This window comes from Triticum urartu, chromosome 4, assembly GCF_003073215.2.
Source record: "Triticum urartu cultivar G1812 chromosome 4, Tu2.1, whole genome shotgun sequence".
NCBI classification, from domain to species: Eukaryota; Viridiplantae; Streptophyta; class Magnoliopsida; order Poales; family Poaceae; genus Triticum; species Triticum urartu.
In genome coordinates this window covers 533,530,384-533,550,423 of record NC_053025.1, presented here as the reverse complement: position 1 = coordinate 533,550,423, position 20,040 = coordinate 533,530,384, and the positions used below count along the sequence as shown (strand labels likewise).

The following is a 20,040-nucleotide window of genomic DNA, read 5'->3' as shown; positions in this document are numbered from 1 at the left end:
TTGACAGCTGGGTCCACAGCCGCACACAAGGAAATGCCTCCTTATTTACGCGCAAAATAATGATTCCTGCACCTGATATCTGGGACCCATCGGAAGGGCCTTTGTATTTCATGAAAATAACGTGCCCCCCGCTGACATGTCGGACCCACCAGCTATCTTCGCACGCAAGGAAGTGCCTCCTTATTACGCACAAAAAAAATGAATATTCCCCCTGCCAGCTGGAACCCAGCATGGTAGGAGGCTGACTTGTGGGCCTACCAAGTTGACAGGGACGGAGGGCTTTATCAACTTAGTCAATATGAACGATTCTAGCTCCTGTTACCGTACGATGTTCATCCAACGGCCGTAGTGCTTCTTCAACCTCTGGTCTTCTTGCTCCAGCCGCCCAAACCAGCGCCGGTCGTGCCGCGTGCTCCTGGCTCCCGTGGCCGGCTGTGATGCCGCGGAGGCCTCGCCGCCCCCTACTACTCCCACCACTGGCCAGGCCATCCCTCTACTCACCCACACCCCCTGTTATTCTGCGGCGACAGCAGCCTCACACCGCAGCCGAACCAGTGAACCCTCGTACTCCTCTTCGCATGGGCATCCACTACTGCGTCTTCCCCGGCTCCGAGTCGTCCCCTTCCTAGTCCTCGTCGTCATCCACCGCCGTGGTGCTCTCGGCGCGCGTGGTCAACGTGGTCAAGGAACGACTTCCATCGGACGTGGACTGTACGTGGAGAGGCTGACAGCTGGGTCCACTGCCGCAGCAAGGAAGTGCCTCCTTATTACGCGCAAAATAATGATTCCTCCACCTGACAGCGGGGAGACCCACCGGACGGGCCACCGTATTTCGCGAAAAAAACGTTTCCCCCTGACTGCCGGGACCCACCAGCTACATCTTCGCACGCAAGGAAGTGCGTCTGGGCAAAAAAATGATCCGCCCCTCTGACTGCCGGGACCCACCAGCTACATCTTTGCACGCAAGGAAGTGCGTCCGGGCAAAAAAATGATTCGCCCCCTGACTGCTGGGACCCACCAGCTACATCTTCGCACGCAAGGAAGTGCCTGACAGTCGGGACTGACCTGGTCGAAGCGTACGTAGCATTGTCATTCTGGTCGCGAACGTGTACATACATATATAGTGGTGGATGTAGAGGCGCGCACGTGTCGTAGTAGAGGCACGTACGTGTCATAGTAGAGGCGCGTACGTGTCGTAGTAGAGGCGCACACGTAGCATGTACACGTACGTACAGTGGCCAGGGTGCAAGAAAGAAAATACGGCCACGTATGTGTACATACGGGCGGGGTCTCGAACGCCTACTCGCGCATACGTACGGCCAGGGCTCGTGTACATGGCTGGGTCGGAACAGAGAAACAGCGTCGTCGTCGTGTTCATGGGGAGGCAACGAAATGCGTCGTGTTCATGGGAGGCAACGGAATGCGTCGTGTTCATCGGGAGGCAACGGAACGCGTGGGAGCCAACCGGCTGGGTTGAAACAGAATGCGTGGTCGTGTTCATCGGGAGGGCTTGGACAGAACATATGATGGAAACGAGGCCTGGCGTACTGCAAAACGAAGGAAACAGACCTCCTATGTTCGGAACGGGGTCCTGTTAATCGGGAGGGGTGCGGCGTACCGCAAAACGGAGGAAACTGACCTCCTACGGTCGAAACGGGGGTCATGTTGATCGGGAGGGGTGTGGCGTACCGCAAAACAGACGAAACAGACCTTCTACGGTTGAAACGGGGGTCCTATTGATCGGGAGGGGTGTGGCGTACCGCAAAACGGACGAAACGGGTCTCCTACGGTCGAAACGGGGGTCCTGTTCATCGGGAGGGGTGTGGCGTACCGCAAAACAGGACTCCACGGGATACTGTTCATCTCCACCGTCGACCTCCTCCAGCCTCCATGGGCTACCGTCGACCTGCTCCAGCCTCCACGGGCTCCTGTTCATCCAACCTCCACCGCGCGCTACTCCACCGGCTACTGTTCAACCACCCCTCCACGGGCACCCCTCCACCGTCTACTGTTTATCCAGCCCTCCACACTACGGGGTCCTGTTCAACCACCCCTCCACGGGCACCCCTACACCGTCTACTGTTCATCCAGCCCTCCACACCACGGGGTCCTGTTCATCCAGAGGCAACGCCACCGCTCACTGTTCATCCAACCCCCCCCCCCCGCAACGCTCACTGTTCATCCAATCGATCGGCTTCAGTTAGCAGCAGTAGCGAAGGAATCGCTCAATCGGGTTCAGTTAACAGTCATCGATCGATCGCTCGGGTTCAGTAACGCATAGCCTGCAGTGCAATCGCTTGGGTTAAGTTAGAGCCCAACGCCTCGCTCGGGTTCAATTAGAGCCAACGCCTCGCACACACGCGCGTACGTGTACGAGAGAAACGCGCATCGCTCGGCCCCCGACCTCCCATCGTAACCGGGAACTCCCCGAAATTTTCCTCCCCCTCGCTTCTACCACAGTTTTTTCCGTCATGGACGGCCCAAAGAATGTCATGCAGCTGCGTCTCCGGCCCGCCCAGGACGAAAAGCCCATTTTCTGTCATGATTTTTTGTCATAGAAGTAGGAGCCCACCACATCTATGATGATACCAGGTTTTATCACAATTATCGTCATAGAAGTGTTATATGTATGACAGATTTTTTTTTCGTTCGGCCCAAAATGTCACGAATGTGTCTTTTTTTTGTAGTGTCTGTCCTTGTCTTTCTTTAGTTGCTCGACCTCCCAATTGGCATCAGAGACAGCGGTCTTCAGTTTGGAGTTCTCTTCTTCTAACTTGCCGACTGAAGCCAGCTTCTTGTCAGCAAGCGTCGTTTTCTCTCGCGCCTCCTTTTGGGCAGCAGCAAGATCCAGATCCTTCTTCTCCAGAGCCTGCTTCATTTTCTCTAAAGAAACAACATTCTTCAAACGAGCTTGAAGTTGACGGTTTTCACTATGCACATCTGGGCGAGTGAAATCACTCGGTTCAAAGTGACTAAAAAACACACGGAAAAGTGCGAGTCGTAAGATGGACAGTTGACGATTGGTTACCTCCCAGGATAGCTGTTTCGTCACGAGCGGTCTGGAGGTTCTTCTTGGCCAGTTCTAGATCAAGATTGAGGTTGATTTGCTTCTTGTTCCGTTCAGAAAGTTGAGCCCCAAGATCACAAGGTTTCTGTAGTCAGCGTATAAGACATGTCAGTTGACAAAAACAAAAGATAATCACAATGAAAGTGGCTCTAAGACTACCGCTGAATCAAACATTCAACGGTAGTCTCAGGGACTACACCCAGTGGGTGCACTTAGCGTGCCCCCACTGGTTTGATTCAACACTCGGCATGGTCTGCCCAGCGCGAGTCATAAAAAAAGGGAAACACTCGACTCAATCCAAGTCGAATCAAGAGGAAGACCTATACAACTTTAAGACAGACAGACACACCCAGTGGGTGATCGGATGAGAAATAAGTTCAGTCGGAAATCAACTAACCTGGATATTGGTTTGCAGAGCAGCGCTAACGTTGTAAGCCACCTGTCTGGCCTCGTGCACCACTTTCATTTGCTCCATCACAAGATTCAGCTAAAGAAGAGCTTCCTTGGCAGCACTCGACGGGTCGTCTGGAGTTTGGTACGCAGTAAAAAGCGACGATGGCAGGGCAGTCGAAGCAGCCACTGGGTCTGATGCGTGGAGTTGTACTGGAGCAGCAGAGGTCTGAGCAGCCGACCCTGATGGGCGATCAGTCGACAGCGGGTTAGCGAAAGTGACGTTGGTCCGAGCCGGGTCTATGGATCGCTCGACCGCCGTCCCAGGCATCAGTGTCGACCGAGGAACCTGAACCTCGGGCGCTTTCCCGTTTGGTCCCTTGTCCCTCCTCCTCCTTTCCCTCAGAGGCACTTCTTCTTCATCATCCGGAAGCACGACAACGTCTCGTAGAGCTACAACAAACAAGAAACATCAGGGATTCAACCGACGAATAATCCAATCGACAGAATAAATTCGAGTCGAGCGGACTTACTAGCTTTAGAGGTAGCCGCGTCACTGGTTTCCTCATTGTATGGGATCTTGTCAATGTCCATATCAGTCGCGGTGGAGACTGGGCTGGAAAAGTTTACAATCCATTCGGTCAGAACAGAAGAATCAGTCGGTGCAAGAAAACACGGAAAGAACATTTACCCAGAAGCAAGAGGAACATCCATCTTAATCTTAAGCAAGGTCTTCCAAGCCTTTGAGGGGTTGATCTTGAGCTGCTTGGCGATTTTCTCCGTCAGCTCCGGAGTTGAAGACCGAGCACGCTTCTACGTTTAAGCGCTCGAGGCCATAGTCTTGCTGCGCCTGTTCGCTGGATCATGGTGCTGCTTGGATCAACGTTCCGTACGAGACGGTGAGTCGACTACCTCCTCGTCGTCTGACTCGTCGCTCTCGTCTTCGTCATCGTCGTCCGGCGACTCCCAATCACCACTCTCCTCCGCGCTGTCCTCACCCTCATGATCCTGCTCCAGAGCTTGTTCACCATTGGGCATCGAGTACATCTTGGTATAAACCTACAAGACAAGAAGTTGAGTGGAAATCAGTCGGATTCAAAAATAGTCAGAAAATGTACCCAAATGCAATCGGTTGTAGAGGCCGAACCTTGTCTGGCTGATTACTGTCGCTGAAGGGATCGACTCTCCTGGCGCCCCTGGGGTTGTCCTTGTTTCCTGTAATACTCCTCAGCCATTGGGCCACTGTTTTGGCCGGCACCTCCTCTGGATGAACCCGAGCGGTGTCGCCGGCTCCAGAATACATCCACATAGAGTGGTCATGAGTCTGGAGCGGTTGGATGCGCCGACTAAGGAATACCTCCAACAAATCCATGCTGGTGACACCTTGGTTGATCAACTGGACCACCCTCTCAACCAGCATGGCTGTCTCCACCTTCTTCGCGGCGGTCACTTTCAGTGAGGAAGGGGTCTGAACACGATCGAAGGAAAAAGGAGGAAGTCCAGTCGGCTGGCCTGGGGTCACGACATCCTGGCAGTAGAACCAGGTCGACTGCCAGCCTCTGACCGACTCATGAAGGGTCATTGAAGGGAAAGAACTCCTCTTCCTCTTCTGGATACCCAGACCCCCACACATCTGGATAACGTGTGTTTTCTCATCACTCGAGTTTGCTTTCTTCACCGACTGGGAGTGGATAGTGAAAATGTTTTTGAAAAGACCCCAGTGCGGTCGACACCCGAAGAAATTCTCGCACATGGACACGAATGCGGCAAGATATGTGATGGTGTTGGGCCCCGAAGAAATTCAAGAAACCCCGGAAAAAGGTTGTGGAGGAAGCGAGAAACCGCGGTCGACATGGGTGGCGAGCAGAACACACTCACCCGGTCGCGGCTGCGGCTCCGTCTCCCCCTCCGGCAACCACGCAGCTCCATGGACGATCAGCCCGGACTCAGCCAGCTCATCCTAATCTTCCTGCCGAAGCGAGGATCGGATCCAATCGCCCTGGATCCAACCCGATGGCAGCCCCGACCGCAACGACGACCCCCAATTCGTCTTCTTGCCTTTCGCCGCCCCGTCGCCTTCTTCACGCATTCCAACGCCGTCGTCTTTTCCTTCCCCATGGTGGCGAAGCGGCGGCGTCGAGAGCGGAGAAGCCAAATGCGGTGGAGAAACAGAGGGGAATGAAGAGGAATGGACGCGCACAGTGCAGGCGCCTCGGCCCCGTCACCTTTAAAGACCCACTTCCGAGTGGCTGACGCGTGGGCCTGGGCGGCCCTGTCAAATCCCGCAACAGTCGCACGCGGGGTACGTGGCGAAAAAGGTGGCGCAGAGATCGAGGTGCCCCTGTCTATCCGTCCTGCTTACCACGACACGCTCCGCCCCGTGCGCTTCCCCGAAATTTCGAATCTTGTGAAATCCGTGATACGTCGTAACCAATCACGCCAAAGATTTCGCGTCAAAAACAACACTCGACGGATGACGTTATAAATCCAATCGTCAACCTCTGAATCGATCAAGGCGACTGAAACGAAGCCGAAGTTCCAACATGGGCCTCCGTTCAAACATGAATAGTTGTGAAACACAAGAGTCGAAGCAAGATCAACTTCAATCTTCTTTTCACTCAGACCTCAATCCATTCGGGGGCTAACGATGATGATATAGACCTGGGGTAGGGTCATAGGCCTGACCTATGCGCCCTATCCAAGGTCACTGTCCTAGAAACAAAGAAGCTCAAGAGACAACAGAGAGGGCCCAACAAAGGTGTCGAGTGCAATCCACCCGACCGATCAGCTACTCGGAGACCCCTCCTTCCTGAAGTCGCTCGACCAATCGACCACTCGACCATACAAGAATTCACTCGACCTATTGAAGACCAGGAGTCATCTGAAACGGCAACGGACGAGAGTTCACTCTGTAATCTTTAAGGCCATTAAGGCATTTAAGGCTGGCGTTACCAGTAACGCCCCATCTTTATGTACATTGAACCCTTGGTAACAGGGGAACGGCTGGGGTCTTGGCGTTCACTATATAAGCCACCCCCTCATCTGGCACAAGGGTTCGCACCCCCTGTAACACACACACACACACACGCATAATCCAGTCGACCGCCTCTGGGCACCGAGACGTAGGGCTATTACTTCCTCCGCGAATGATCTGAACTCGTAAAACTTGTGTGTACAACTTCTTCATAGTTAGGATCTTGCCTCTACATACCCACCTCTCATTCTACTGTCAGTCTTAGATCCACGACAGGCGGATCTATTCTTGGTGGATTTGCTCGGATCTTGTTGTAGTTCGTCTACATTTGTGTGTCTTCGGGTTGAATCCTTTTAATCTACGCTAGTCTTCAATGACGGCGGTTGCTCTTTGGCTCGCTCTAGGTGCTATACGGATCTGGATGTAATTTTTTTATTATTTATAGTGTTTCGTTGTACCGTCACAATTAAAGATGAATAAATCAAAAGTTTTTTGAAAAAAAATATAGAATTTCCTCCTGGACTATTCTATTCTTGAGCTGGCACCCATACATCCCCCCCGAGACCCGGTCGGTCGGTTGGATTCGGTCGGCGCCCGAGCGTGGCTGTCAAGGGAGGAATATTCCACATCATTAAGCATAACCTCAGATTACCGGCCAGTAAACTACTCGCGCCCGGGTCGCCTCAGCCGTCGCGCTGTGTCGCCTCCCGTCCGTCCAGGCGCCAGTGTGCGGCCCAGATCCACCGGCGCACGTCAGTACGTCACATCATCGCCGCGCGGGACTGGATCAGGGGAAACAGTAGCACTCCGGCCTCCGGGGGGATCTAGCCAGCGCCAGCGCGCGCGCACGACCGAGTACACGACACGACAGGTGCTGGTGGGGGTGGCCAGGCCGACTCCCTTTCCCCCTCCGCTCCGCTAGCTCTGCTCTCTGTTGCCGCCGCCAGCCGCCCGCCCGCTCAACCGCCGCTCCCCGCCTCCTCGTCGCCACAGCCGGCCGCTCCCCGCCGGGCCGAGTCCGTCCGGCCGCGAGCTGCCCCGACCCGACCCGGCCCGGCGCCTCTGCCGTGAAGCTCTCCTACACGGCCCTTGGTGGTAAGGTAAGCCGCCCCTGATTCCCCGCCAATCTGCTCGATTCCGTCGTTTGGAATGGTCGTCTATTCGTTTGTTTATTTAATTTATTACCGGTAGTATTCCCACAGCACGCGGGAGCTCGCTTTCATGCGATTTGTGTCGTGTGCTTGCTAGTTGCAACATGCATACCTGCTGTTACAGTTTACTCTGTGTCTCGTGACCATTCATACATGGAGATTGTTCAGTTGTTAGCACCAACGTCTTAAAAACCAATTCACAAATTTATTGCTCATGCATATCCTTATGCCCTTTCCAGTGACGGGAGAAGTTACACGGCAACGTGCTGATCGACCGAAATTTGGGTGGAATTCACAGTGTAGCTGCACGCTGCACGCCATGTCGGCGAGGCGGCATTTCGCTGTGTTCACCACCGCGAGCCTTCCGTGGATGACGGGGACTTCCATCAACCCGTTGTTCCGTGCGGCCTACCTTGCCAAGGATGGGGGTAGAGACGTCACCTTGGTGATCCCCTGGCTTTCTCTAAGGGACCAAGAGTTGGTTTACCCAAACAAGATTGTGTTTGATTCGCCGTTGGAGCAAGAGGGTTATGTTCGTCGCTGGATTGAGGAGAGGGTCGACTTCAGGCCATCGTTCAGCATCAAATTCTACCCTGCTAAGGTACACCAGTTCTTCCAGCCCAATGTGTTCTTAGGATCATCTTATCTTCTTCATGATTTACTTTGCACAGCTGGTTTCCTTCCAAATATATCTGACTGAAATTGATTACAGTTTAAAGAGAACTTTGATCCCTTGCTTGCATGAAGTTAAGCGCAATAGATGATGATTTGTTCTTGCTGGTGGTAGATCCTGTAGTTGTGGTCATCCATCTGGCAATATGTATATTCAGCCTCCAATTTGTAATTTGGTTTTGCTTTGAGGCTATTTGATTGAAAGAGCTCGGCCTTTTCTAATGATGCAGTTTTCTAAAGAAATGAGAAGCATTCTACCTGTTGGGGATATCACAGAATGCATTCCGGATGAAATGGCCGATATTGCTGTTCTAGAGGAGCCTGAGCATCTAAATTGGTACCACCATGGGCGAAGATGGAAAAATAAGTTCAGGCGAGTGATAGGTGTGATTCACACAAATTATCTAGCATATGTGAGAAGAGAAAAGAATGGACAAGTAATTGCCTGTTGCCTCCGATATGCGAACACCTGGGTTACCCGAATTTATTGCCACAAGGTAACATCCTGAATTTGTGCAGTCAAACATTCACCTCTGCTATGTAAATCGTATCTCTGTTCATGATGTCTCATTTATCTCAAGAATCAGGACCAAGCATGATGATTCCTATTCATAATCTCTGTCCATGCATGCCCACATGTATATCCTTCAGATATAAGATCAACAAAGTTCTGATGAGTTAGCCTTTTTTTATCTGCTGACCTCAGTGTAGTGAACGTAGCCATGATGACTCTATAGTAGTACAATGTTGACCTTATCATGTGAGACTGATATGGATAAAAATAGATATTTAATCAGAGACCATGAGAAAATGTGCACAAAAACTGCCTTGGAAATGCGGAAGAGATAAATATCATCTAACAGAGAATTTCTGCACTGCTAGGATGAATCAACAATCTGTAACATAACCTTTCTTATCCTGCAGCCCTGACCCAATAGTTGTTCCTGCTTTAGCCATATCAAAAGATCTTGTATTGTTGTCTAAAATTTTGCAAATATTGTATGCTGGATAATTACCATCTACCGCTTGAACTTTTGATCAACTGCGCCATATGTATTTTTTTAATATAATTTGGACATTGGTTTTAATTGGCAATGACTGTGTAGGAGTATGTGGTGAAATGCATACTTTTATGAGGTATATGGTGAATAAAAAAATAGGCATACTTCCAGGGTGCATTTTGCTTGTTCAAAATTTCTGAATATTTCTGTGACATGTTTGATGTTTTATGACATAACAGTAGTCAATTAAAAATAGAAAATGGAGGTAGCTTGAATTTTCCTGTCTGGATTTTCTTGCTTCCTTTGCCTTCTGCTCCATTACAAATTGTTGAAATTGAGTACCCTGTAATTCCTAGAACCCAGAATCATCCTGCCCTGTTCAGCTGAATCATACAATGCTAACTTTGGCTTGCAGATAATCAGACTATCAGGTGCCACTCAAGATTTACCCAAATCTGTTATATGCAATGTCCATGGTGTGAATCCAAAATTTCTTGAGGTTGGCAGGCTAAAATTGAAGCAGCTGCAGAATGGAGAGGCATCCTTCACAAAAGGGGCATACTACATTGGGAAGATGGTGTGGAGTAAGGGTTATAGGGAGCTTCTTGACCTTCTGTCCAAATATCAGAGCAGGTTAAGTGATCTTGAAGTAGATTTATATGGTAGTGGAGAAGATTCAGATGAAATCCAAGAATCTGCAGAGCGCCTAAGTTTGGCTGTAAACGTTCACCCTGGTCGTGATCATGCAGATCCATTATTCCATGAGTAAGTTCTCGTATTTACCAACTACTCCCTCCATTCACAAATATAAGATGTTTTGGATATTTCAATATGGACTACATACGGACTGAAATGAGTGAAGAAACACACTAAAACGTGTCTATATACACCCGATTCACAAAAAAAGGTTAGAACATCTTATATTTGTGAACCGGAGGGGGGGGGGGGGGGGTATTTCCTTGCATCTTCCTTATTTTCTACATTTTTTTTCTTTTTATTTGAAATATCATTTTGAAATCTATATATAGCTATATGTCACTGAAGACATAAGGGTTGTTTCTGTGTCACCCTTTTTTCAAAAGAAGATAAATACAAGCTTACTAGTTTAATCACAACTTGAGCACAAGGTACTGAATCAGGCTGGGGGGCAAATCTACAATGCTACTCCCTCCGTCCCGTAATATAACATGTTATTACAACCAATACCAATATTTATTGTTTGTAATGACATGTTATATTATGGGATGGAGGGAATAGATCATAGAAATGACATATATTATTTTGTTATTTATTTTTATATTCAGGATACTGCTATGGTTTGTGTTTTAAAACTTAACAGTGAATCACTTCATTTTCCAACAGCTATAAAGTATTCATCAATCCCAGCACAACAGATGTGGTCTGCACGACCTCAGCTGAGGCCCTTGCAATGGGAAAAATTGTTATCTGTGCCAATCACCCTTCAAATGAGTTCTTCAAGCAGTTCCCCAACTGCCGCATCTACAACAACGATGAAGAGTTTGTACAACTCACACTGAATGCTCTAGCAGAGCAGCCTACTCCATTAACCGATATGCAGATGTATGACTTGTCGTGGGAGGCAGCAACCGACAGATTCATGGAGGCTGCTGAGATAAACCTTCCTACAGCAGAGCCAAGAATCCAGCAAGCGTCCAAGACATACTTCCCCACTTTTCTAAGGACTCGTAAACTGAAGCAAAGTTTGGAGGATGCATCAGTATACCTGCACCAAGCACTCTCAGGGCTGGAGGTCACCCGTTGCGCCTTTGGTGCTGTTCCAAAGACACTGCAACCCGATGAGCAGCTGCGCAAAGATCTTGGCTTGGCTTCTCCCCCAAAGAGAAAAAAGCAGAAACAAAAGCTGATGACATGACACTGCAAGTTCGGCCCCGAGCTCCTAGTTGAATTGCATATTTGCCATGCGTGTACATTATTCAAAACTATGGATGAGTTAGTGGTTTTGTTTCAGTAATATTAACTCCGACGGCTGTGTACAAGGTAGGGTACATTGTAATGTAGATTGGGTAGGGGGAGATAGTCTGCTGAGAGTGCTGTAATTCTGGCATCGGTGTGTGCTTTTCTTCGGTTCTGTGTGAGATTTATTTTTGTCATCCCGCGTGTACATTATTCGACGACCTGGAAGAATTGGTGGTGCTTTTTCCAATTTTATTTTTACTCGGATCACTATGTGTCAAGTACAATGGTGGATTATTAGTAGATCGAGTGCTTGTCTTGGAGTGGGAAATATAGTGTGTTGAATATAATTCTGGCATCGGCCTGAGCTTCTTCAGGTCTTTGTGAGGTCTTTTTATACCCAACCTGCCCCGTATGTGTTAGCATGGTGGAATTTCTGCACAAACTGATGGACTAGCACGGAGATGATGAGATTGCCAGCTACTTAGGCAAAGTATAATACAAAAGTTATACTCTGTATTTCATAGAGGTTTACAGTAGTTGTGTGAATGTGTGGTATTATTTGAAAATGTGGAACAATTAGTGTCTTTTTCACATTTGTCCAGTCACATGAAGCATTACAAAATGAGATTGCAAGCTGCTACTTACAGAAAGCATTACAAAATGTTGTCTTCAACAGAAGAGGCTACAAAGACCACCAAAGATCCACACATGAGGCTTGACATAGCAAATTACGTGACTACTACCCATGTCGACGAACTCTCGAACCAAACTGAAGAAGACGATCTGACGTAACCAAACTGAAGAAGACAGTCTGACGATGTATAAACGGCAAAAATCGCGAGACTGTAAATCATCTGCTAAGGACTTTCACTGGTGTGTGGACATCGAAGTCGTTTGAACTGAATCCAGCACCGGGTCTTGCTGAAGAGATGTCTAGCGTATTTGAGCCCATTGAAGAGTTCTCGGCGCTCGAAGAGAAGTCTTGCCGATGCGGCCACCGTCGCCACTGCTGCCGACGACCTTGGCGAACTTGCCGAGATAAACATAACCCTCAACGCAGGGAGCGCCATGGATCGATCGATGGAGGGTGTCGTTGGTTTCGACTTGGAAGTTGGGAGACGTTGGCCTGGGTGAAAATCGAAGAGCTCTAGCCTCGATCTAGCTACCTGCCGCTCCACAATGCACAATGCGTTTGGCGCCTAGCTAGCTTATTTCACCGCAGTCTGGATCGTAAAAACTCTTTAATCTCTTATTACAGTCGAAATCAAAACTGAAAGCCAGCTGTCCAGCATGTATATAGACACTTGTTCGACGCAACATGATCCATGCTCGAGCCCCTTGCCGTGCGTGAGACAGAAAACGGTCGCCTTTTAAGCGGCTAGACAGATGATAGAGATAGATAGAGAGAGATAGAGATAGACAGGTCGACACGCACGGCGAGCTGGCCGCACGCAGTTCGCCGGAGATCGGGCCAAAAAGGCCCTCCCTCTACTCGATGAGGACAAGCGAGGAGTTGAAACTGAAGCTCCGGGGCCGCGCAGGCGCATCCGCAGCCGCTCTTGCCCGTGGCCCCACGTTCGCCCCGCAGGCGCCCGGCTGTACCGCGGGCGTTACCGCTCCGGCCGGGCTCGGCTCCGCCGCGAGCCACGCCACGCGCACCCCCCTGGCACGACAAGTGTCCTACCGGGCGGCGTCCCGTGCCCGCGCTTCCGAAAATACCCTTCGCCCCCACGCCTCGAAAACCGCGAGGGGGGCCTCCGGAGAGGGGCAAACTGTTTCTGTTGCGAGAGCGTGAGCGTCTCCTTCGTCGTCGATCGTGCGAGGCAGCGGCGAGCAGAGCGTGTCCTCGATCCCTCCTCGGCCGCGCACTCCTTGTAAGTCGCGCCCCTCTCCTCGATCCTCCTCCTCCTACGTGATCGTTTCTCTCACCAACACCAATTGACGAACGAGTCCGTGCGCGTGCGGGCGCTTCCTCTCAACTGACCAGTTCCTGGCTTCGGCGCCGGCGATGGACGCCTACTCGAAGGACTCGCTGCGCGGCGTCGGCGGCGGAGACGACGGCGAGAAGAAGGTGAAGCGCTCGGAGTCGGGTACTGAGGAGGTGGACCTTACCCTCGGGCTGTCGCTCGGGGGGTGGTTAGGGGCGAAGAGGAGAAGACTCGAGGGGCATGCCGGGTCCTCATCGGCGGCGCCGGCGCCACCCGCGCCTGTCGGGACAAACTCATCGCAGGGGACTGGTTTCCCTCCGAATGGCGTCGCCGTGGAGCCCTCAGCTTTGCTGCGTGCGACCTTGAACCCTTTCCCTGGGAGCGCCGGCGCCGCTGGGGTCCAGCCGTCGGCGACCCCTTTGATCAGCAGCATCAAGCAGGAGCCCGTGGAAGGTGCGTCTTTCTTCGTGTTTCCATAATGCTATATTTGTCCTTTGCTACACAAATGTGGTAGAGTAGCACGTATTTGTTGCTCCGTTAATGGTATTTTTTGCTCAATTAATCTCGTGGGCTGGTGCATACATCTCACATATTGTGCTAGTTAATTAGGTCAGGGGTAACGGCAGATGAATGCTTTATATTTATCCAGTATAATAGACATGAATTGTTTAATCGTTCTTTTTTAGATAAAATGTTGTAAGGCTGGTTTGAGATCCATGGGAGTGCCTCAACTTGTTTCTCGCAGTCTCACGGTTTCCCCATCCGTATCCGGGCGTATACTTTGTTCGCGTGGCATGTCAGCGTGGCAGTGGCTGGGAGTGTGTGGGGGCGGTCCGCATGGCATGACAGCGCGGCGATGGCCCACATGTCAGTGGTTGTGAGTGAGTGAGGCGCTAGCTGGGAGTGTGTAAGGCGGTCCGCATGGCATGACAGGGCGACAATGGCCCACATATCAGTGTCTGGGAGTGAGTGAGGCGCTAGATGTCCTGTGTGTGATGTTTTTTTTTCTGCACACAACTCCTGAATTTTAATTAAATACCGTCGCCTGGTGGGGCCTACTGCTAGTGAACAGTATAAATAAAATTGGACTAGAATTTTTCTTTAGATAATTCTTTGAATTTTAATTTAAACAGCCACCTTATAGGCCCCACCGATTAGTGAGAAGTACAAATGAAACTGGACTGGAAAAATTGCAGTGGTGGGGTTTTGAACAAACGATCTGCTGGTCTAACGAGCAGCCGTCGCTAACCACACCACGTGACGTGACAGCTTTTGTTTTAAAATGGACTACCAGATTTTATTTTATACGTATATTATAGAAGAACAACACACATTAAAGATGGAAATGGAACAAGATATTAAAGGAACCGGATGTTCAAAGCAGGGACCTCTCGGTGCTACCAATGCGTTTGTGTGCTAACCAACAGGTAAGACGCCACTTAATGCTTAATAATGAGATAATTTACAGTTTAAGATTTAGGGAATATGCTAGTTCATTTGAAACCAAATGTTCAACATGTTTTTGAAAAAAGTTTCACATGTATTATAAAATTTTAAACATTTTGGGAAAGATGTTTGTCATGCATTAATTTTTTTGACAATGTGTATTAAAAAAGTTATTGGGTAAAATTAATCTAAAATTTCTACAAACACCTTTAACATGTCTTAATACATTTATGGAGTTTACTGTTATTACACAATTATTTTTAATACACGGTGAATAGTTTTCAAAAACATAACACTGCCAATTTTTTTGTAATTATGTATTTTGAAAATACAATGAAGATACACAACAATTGCCCGTTCTTGTGGTCCTAAACGAAGACACACGAATTTGCACAATAATTTTTAATACACGTTGAACTGTTTTACATCCACATAAATCTTAGAAGAAAAAAAAATATGTTTACCTCTTCAAAGTACACAAGCAGGGAATATGAGACTAGTTCAGACACTCCCAGTGAACTCACGTGTGAGCATAGGTGCAACACACTTTGGTAAATAGAGTTGGGGCTTGCCATTTGTCAATTGTGTAAATTGTCAAAAACCATCACAATTGTGTCGCTCATTGCGAAAACTCACCATTTTCATTAAAAAAATTGGAAAACACCGATTTTCTGTAATCGTATTGCCAAAAGCACTAACCGGTCGATTAATAGCCATTTCATGCAAAGTATGACAGATGGGGCCCACTTTCAGGAGTGACGTGGCACCAAAAATTAACGCCGTCGGCTGAAACGTTAAGTTAACAAAAGGGCTCACTCGTCGGCACAATTGTTCATTTTATCGAATACGTTGTGTGCAGCGATCGGCCGCTGCTCGCGCCACGCGTACCGCACGGCTCCGCGCCGCCGTCCGTCGATGGACTCCGGCGAGCCGAGCATTGCCAGCCCCGCCTCTAGCGCCGGTCTCCTCCTTCCTTCCCCACCCCTGAGCTCCATCTGCCTCGTGCCCGACGCAGGCCATGGCCTCCGCCACGACCTCCCTGCCAATCGCCGCTGCGGGCCGCAGAAGCCGGCGGAGCTGGTGGTGGTGATATGGATAGGTTGAGCAGGGGCGTAGGGCCAGGAGGCTGCCGCGGCCGTGTTGCCGGAGTCGACGTGTTGCGGCGCGCCATGGACGGCGGGGCGCTAGGGGGAGTGGCGTGAGTGGCCATGGCTAGGATCTTGTCCAGCGTGTGTGTGGCGTCGTGTCGGAGCCAATGAAGGAGTCGAGGAAGTCGATGGTGCAGTGCCGTCGACAAATTTTGGAGACGATGACGTCCGGCCGGAGAGGAGGAAGAAGACCTGCGAGTGGCGACCGGGACGCGTCCGTCAAATTCAAGGTGCAGGAGGACGTAGGGGAGGAGGGCGATGTTCCTGGACATGGGTGCGAGGTCGACAGAGGCCGTTAGTCGCGCGGTCTACGGTGGTTGTGCTCAGGCGGAGCTCTCTTTCTCTCCGGACAGAAAAAAAAGGAAGGGGAAACCGCATGCTCTCCAACTCTGGCGAGACACGACTGTCGCCTTGCTCTGCTCACGGCCTAGCTCGCCGGCCGGCGGCGCTCCGGCGGGTGCGGCTGCCAGTGGTCTCGTGCGTGGTGGCGGATCGAGGCGGTGGCTCGTGGGGAGATAAAGAGAAAGGAAAAACAATCTTTTATGTTTTCTTCCTATGACAAATGGACCCCATATGGCAGCAACGTTGACTGACTCGGTCCAGTCGAACCAGGTCAATGCGAGCCACGTTAACTGCCACGTTGCACTGACTGGTGGGGATGAGACGTCAGGTTCGCTGTCAAAACGCGTTCAATCGATCAGTTAGTGCTTTCGGCAACGTGATTACTGAAAATCGGTATTTTCAGCAAACTTTTATGAAAACGAGGGTTTTTCGCACTGAGCGACGTAATTATGGTGGTTTTTGATAATTTACTCTTGTCATTGAATAAAGTAGTACTTCGTATGGGGTAAGGCGCCCTAGTTCAGGAGTATAGCTAGGCCGCTAGATCTTAGGTGTATTATTATTTTTGAATAATGACACCCAAGAGCATCGACAAGCTATAAGAGCCTAAGGGGGTGTTTGTTTCCAGGGACTTTTTTGTGTAGGGACTAGAAAAAGTCCCTCTTAGAGACTTTTTTTTACCAAACGGGAGGGACTTTTTAGGGAGTAAACTAGGCATTTGGGACTAAATGAAGAAGACTCTCAAGGAGAGTCTTTTTTTGGACTTTTGGGACTTTTCCAACAATGCCCCTCCATGCATTCAATGGCCCGCCACTCCATGATGTTGTTTGATTGTTATTTTTTTATATACTAGGGGCAACATGGTCATTTAATAACCTCTAGGAAGGGACTAGGGACTTTTTAGTCTCTGGAAACAAACATGGAGGGACTTTTTAGGGACTAGAGACTTTTTAGTTGGGACTAGAAAAATTCCTAGGACTTATGAACCAAACAGGGCCTAAGATGATGTATCATCATCGATGTTTCCCACCCGGGAATTGTATTACAGCTCGTTTGGCTTGCTTATTTGATAACTTATACATCATAATGGATTTATCTTGTTTACAATTGTTTGCATGTCAGTGTCTACTAGGACACTGTCATGATTTGTGTATCATTTTAGAAAGATGGAAAATCAAGGTAAAATCAGGGTGTGAGCTAGTTGCTTGGATGGGCAATCGCCATCCTCAGCCTCGCAAGCAATTATTAGCTCGCTACTTTTTTTGGCAAAGAGGCCAAATTCATGTATTGAAGTGAACCAACCCTAGAGGACCATCCCTAAAGAAGCAGCAAATTATGCACATGTCCTTCAGGAAATCGATGCCGTGAGCAAAACTCAATATTCCCTCTATACCTCTGAAACACCACCGGAGTCGTGGAAACATTGTTGATGTAGTGGCCGACAGGTCATTGGCTAGTCCAAAAGGCGTAAGAAGAACAGATCACGACAAAAGAGGGCTGGATGACCATCGTAGATCCCGACGGATGGGTTGGGGGAGACCTCATCTCACTAGCTCATGACGAAGCTGAAGCTAGTCGAAGTTCATTGGTTGAAGAAGGAGCTAGAGGACCAAGACATGAAGCGCTTCGATGATTGGAGAAGGAGCAAGATATGAAGCATGTCGTCTATTCCACTCGACGACACCTTCGAAGACCATCTACAAAACACGAGGAGATAACATATCCACAACACACTGGAAGAGCAATGACCAGAGCCACCATTGATAGTCTCCAACAAGGTGGACCAGAAGTAGGGGAAATATTATGCTTATCACGCATGCCGCCGCCACCACCATCGTCGTCGTCAAGGAACCAAACCCTAAATCCAAGACCCCACGTGGTAGATGGAACGATGGACGGAGGAGCCTCGTCGACACATGTAGTGGGTGAGGCGGGGCGCCTACCCGTCGAGAGGAACAAAGCAGAAACAACTCATTAGCATGTATGTGTGATGTAAGAATGATGCTTAGTCGAATGTGTTATTGGATTTCGATACAAAAATTTGACACGATATATACCACTGTCGGACTACACAAATGAAGTTGAACACCTATCGAGGTCTATGTAATTAATGAACAATTGGGGCAGCTGCCATGATGCTCTACATGTCGGTGTACCCATGCTACACATGTGTGCTTGCTAACCTAGTTTACCATTTGCTCAGACATGGTATCTGATTCCGGTGCCCGATTCAACATATTATTTTTTGACACATAAAAATAACACCCTAGATACTCAAATCTGACATGGATTTGGGTGTCGGCATGACAATCATAGTTGGACATCCATCGAGGAACCAACTAGACCCTGTTGGGCAGACTAGGCCCAATACTTTTCATTTGATCGTGTCTTGTGATACACATGACACTTACATCAACATTTATTCAAAGGCGGTACATGATTCCATTGCCCTATTTGACATGGTGTAATTGGACACCACAAATAGCACCGAACTTCCACAAATTTCGGATGTCATATTCGACAACCAAAATTGGAAACCTGCCAAGGTCTATTGCTAATGAACAAAGTAGAAGTTGGTGGCCATTCTAGTCCTGATGCTCACCATACTAGTATACCTTGCGACCCCAATGTGGTTAGAGTACGTAGCATCAATGGTTGTCATTTCGTTGTATCTCGTGAATCACATGATGCCATGGATGTGGTGCATGATTTCTGAGACTTACTCGACATGATAATGTCAAACACGAGAAATAACGCTCAATACCAAACGAATCCAGGTGGTCATATTCGGAAATAAAAGTTTAAAACCCATCGAGGTCTATCACCAAGGAACAAGTTTGAAAGCCGTCGACCATCCTAGTGTGGATGTTTGTCGTTCCGACAGTTCTGGCATACCGTGAGATGTTGATGTGCTTGATAACTAGTGCAACATTTTACTCATCTGGCAAAGTAGCATGAATGCTTTCCATTTATTTGTATCTTGCAAAGCACAAGATACTTGGTCAAACATCTCTGCGGAGGTGGCACACGGTTCTGGTGCCGTATTTGGTTTTTAGACATGGCAAATAACGCTCAAATCCAATACAAATTCGAGCGCCATATAAGGAATACGGATGTTCAAAACCCATTGAGGTCTATCACCGAGGAAAAGTCAAAAGTCATTGGCCATGCTAGTGCGGATGCTGGCCGTTTCGGCATATCTTGCGACTCCAATGTGGTTGTTTAACTAGTGTGAAGTTTTACTCATTTGGCGAAGTAACATGAACACTTGAACACTTGCCATATCTATGTATCTTGCGAAGCACATGAACTTGGTCAAACATCTCTCCAGAGGTGGTACATGATTCTGGTGCCGTATTTGGTTTCCAGACATGGCAAATAACGCTCAAATCCAATACAAATTCGGGCACTATATAAGGAATACAGACGTTCAAAACCCATTTAGGTCTATCACCGAGGAACAAGTAAAAAATCATTGGCCATGCTAGTGCGGATGCTTGCCATTCAGGCATATCTTTCAACTCCAATGAGCTTCTTTAACTAGTGTGAAGTTTTACTCATTTGGCGAAGTAACACGAACGCTTGCCATATCTATGTATCTTGCGAAGCACATGATACATGGGCAAAGATTTCTCTGGAGGTGGCGGTTCTAGTGCCTTATTTTGCATGAAATTGTCGGACAGGCAAATAATGTCAACATGGCGGTCCTATTTGGCAACTGAAGTAACCCATCATGGTCTATCACTGGGGAACAAGTTGGAACACCGTCGTCCATCCTAGTGCGGATGCTCACCGCTCTAGCAAACCTTGCGGTGGTGATGTGCTTGTTTACCTTCTGTGGCATTTACTCGTTCAGCAAAGTAGCATGAACACATGACATTTCTCTGTATCTTGCGGAACATGTGATAGTTGGTCAAACATTTCTCTGAGGTGGTACACTGCTGCCTTCCGACAAGAAATTGTTGGACATGAAAAATGACACT

General features: G+C 48.9%; 2 protein-coding genes across 2 annotated transcripts; both read left to right on the top strand.

Moving 5' to 3' along the window:
- The first annotated feature begins 7,238 nt into the window (after positions 1–7,238).
- On the top strand, positions 7,239–11,460 carry LOC125552475 (digalactosyldiacylglycerol synthase 2, chloroplastic-like). Its single transcript, XM_048716042.1, has 5 exons — positions 7,239–7,531; positions 7,822–8,183; positions 8,485–8,751; positions 9,671–10,020; positions 10,618–11,460. The coding sequence occupies exons 2-5, from the start codon at positions 7,902–7,904 to the stop codon at positions 11,147–11,149; spliced, it is 1,431 nt and encodes a 476-aa protein (XP_048571999.1). The 5' UTR covers positions 7,239–7,531; positions 7,822–7,901; the 3' UTR covers positions 11,150–11,460.
- Positions 11,461–12,735: 1,275 nt separating this feature from the next.
- Positions 12,736–13,697, top strand: LOC125554064. The gene is made up of 2 exons (XM_048717680.1): positions 12,736–13,067; positions 13,181–13,697. Exon 2 carries the CDS (start codon positions 13,202–13,204, stop codon positions 13,598–13,600), a length of 399 nt encoding a protein of 132 aa, XP_048573637.1. The 5' UTR covers positions 12,736–13,067; positions 13,181–13,201; the 3' UTR covers positions 13,601–13,697.
- Positions 13,698–20,040: the final 6,343 nt, after the last annotated feature.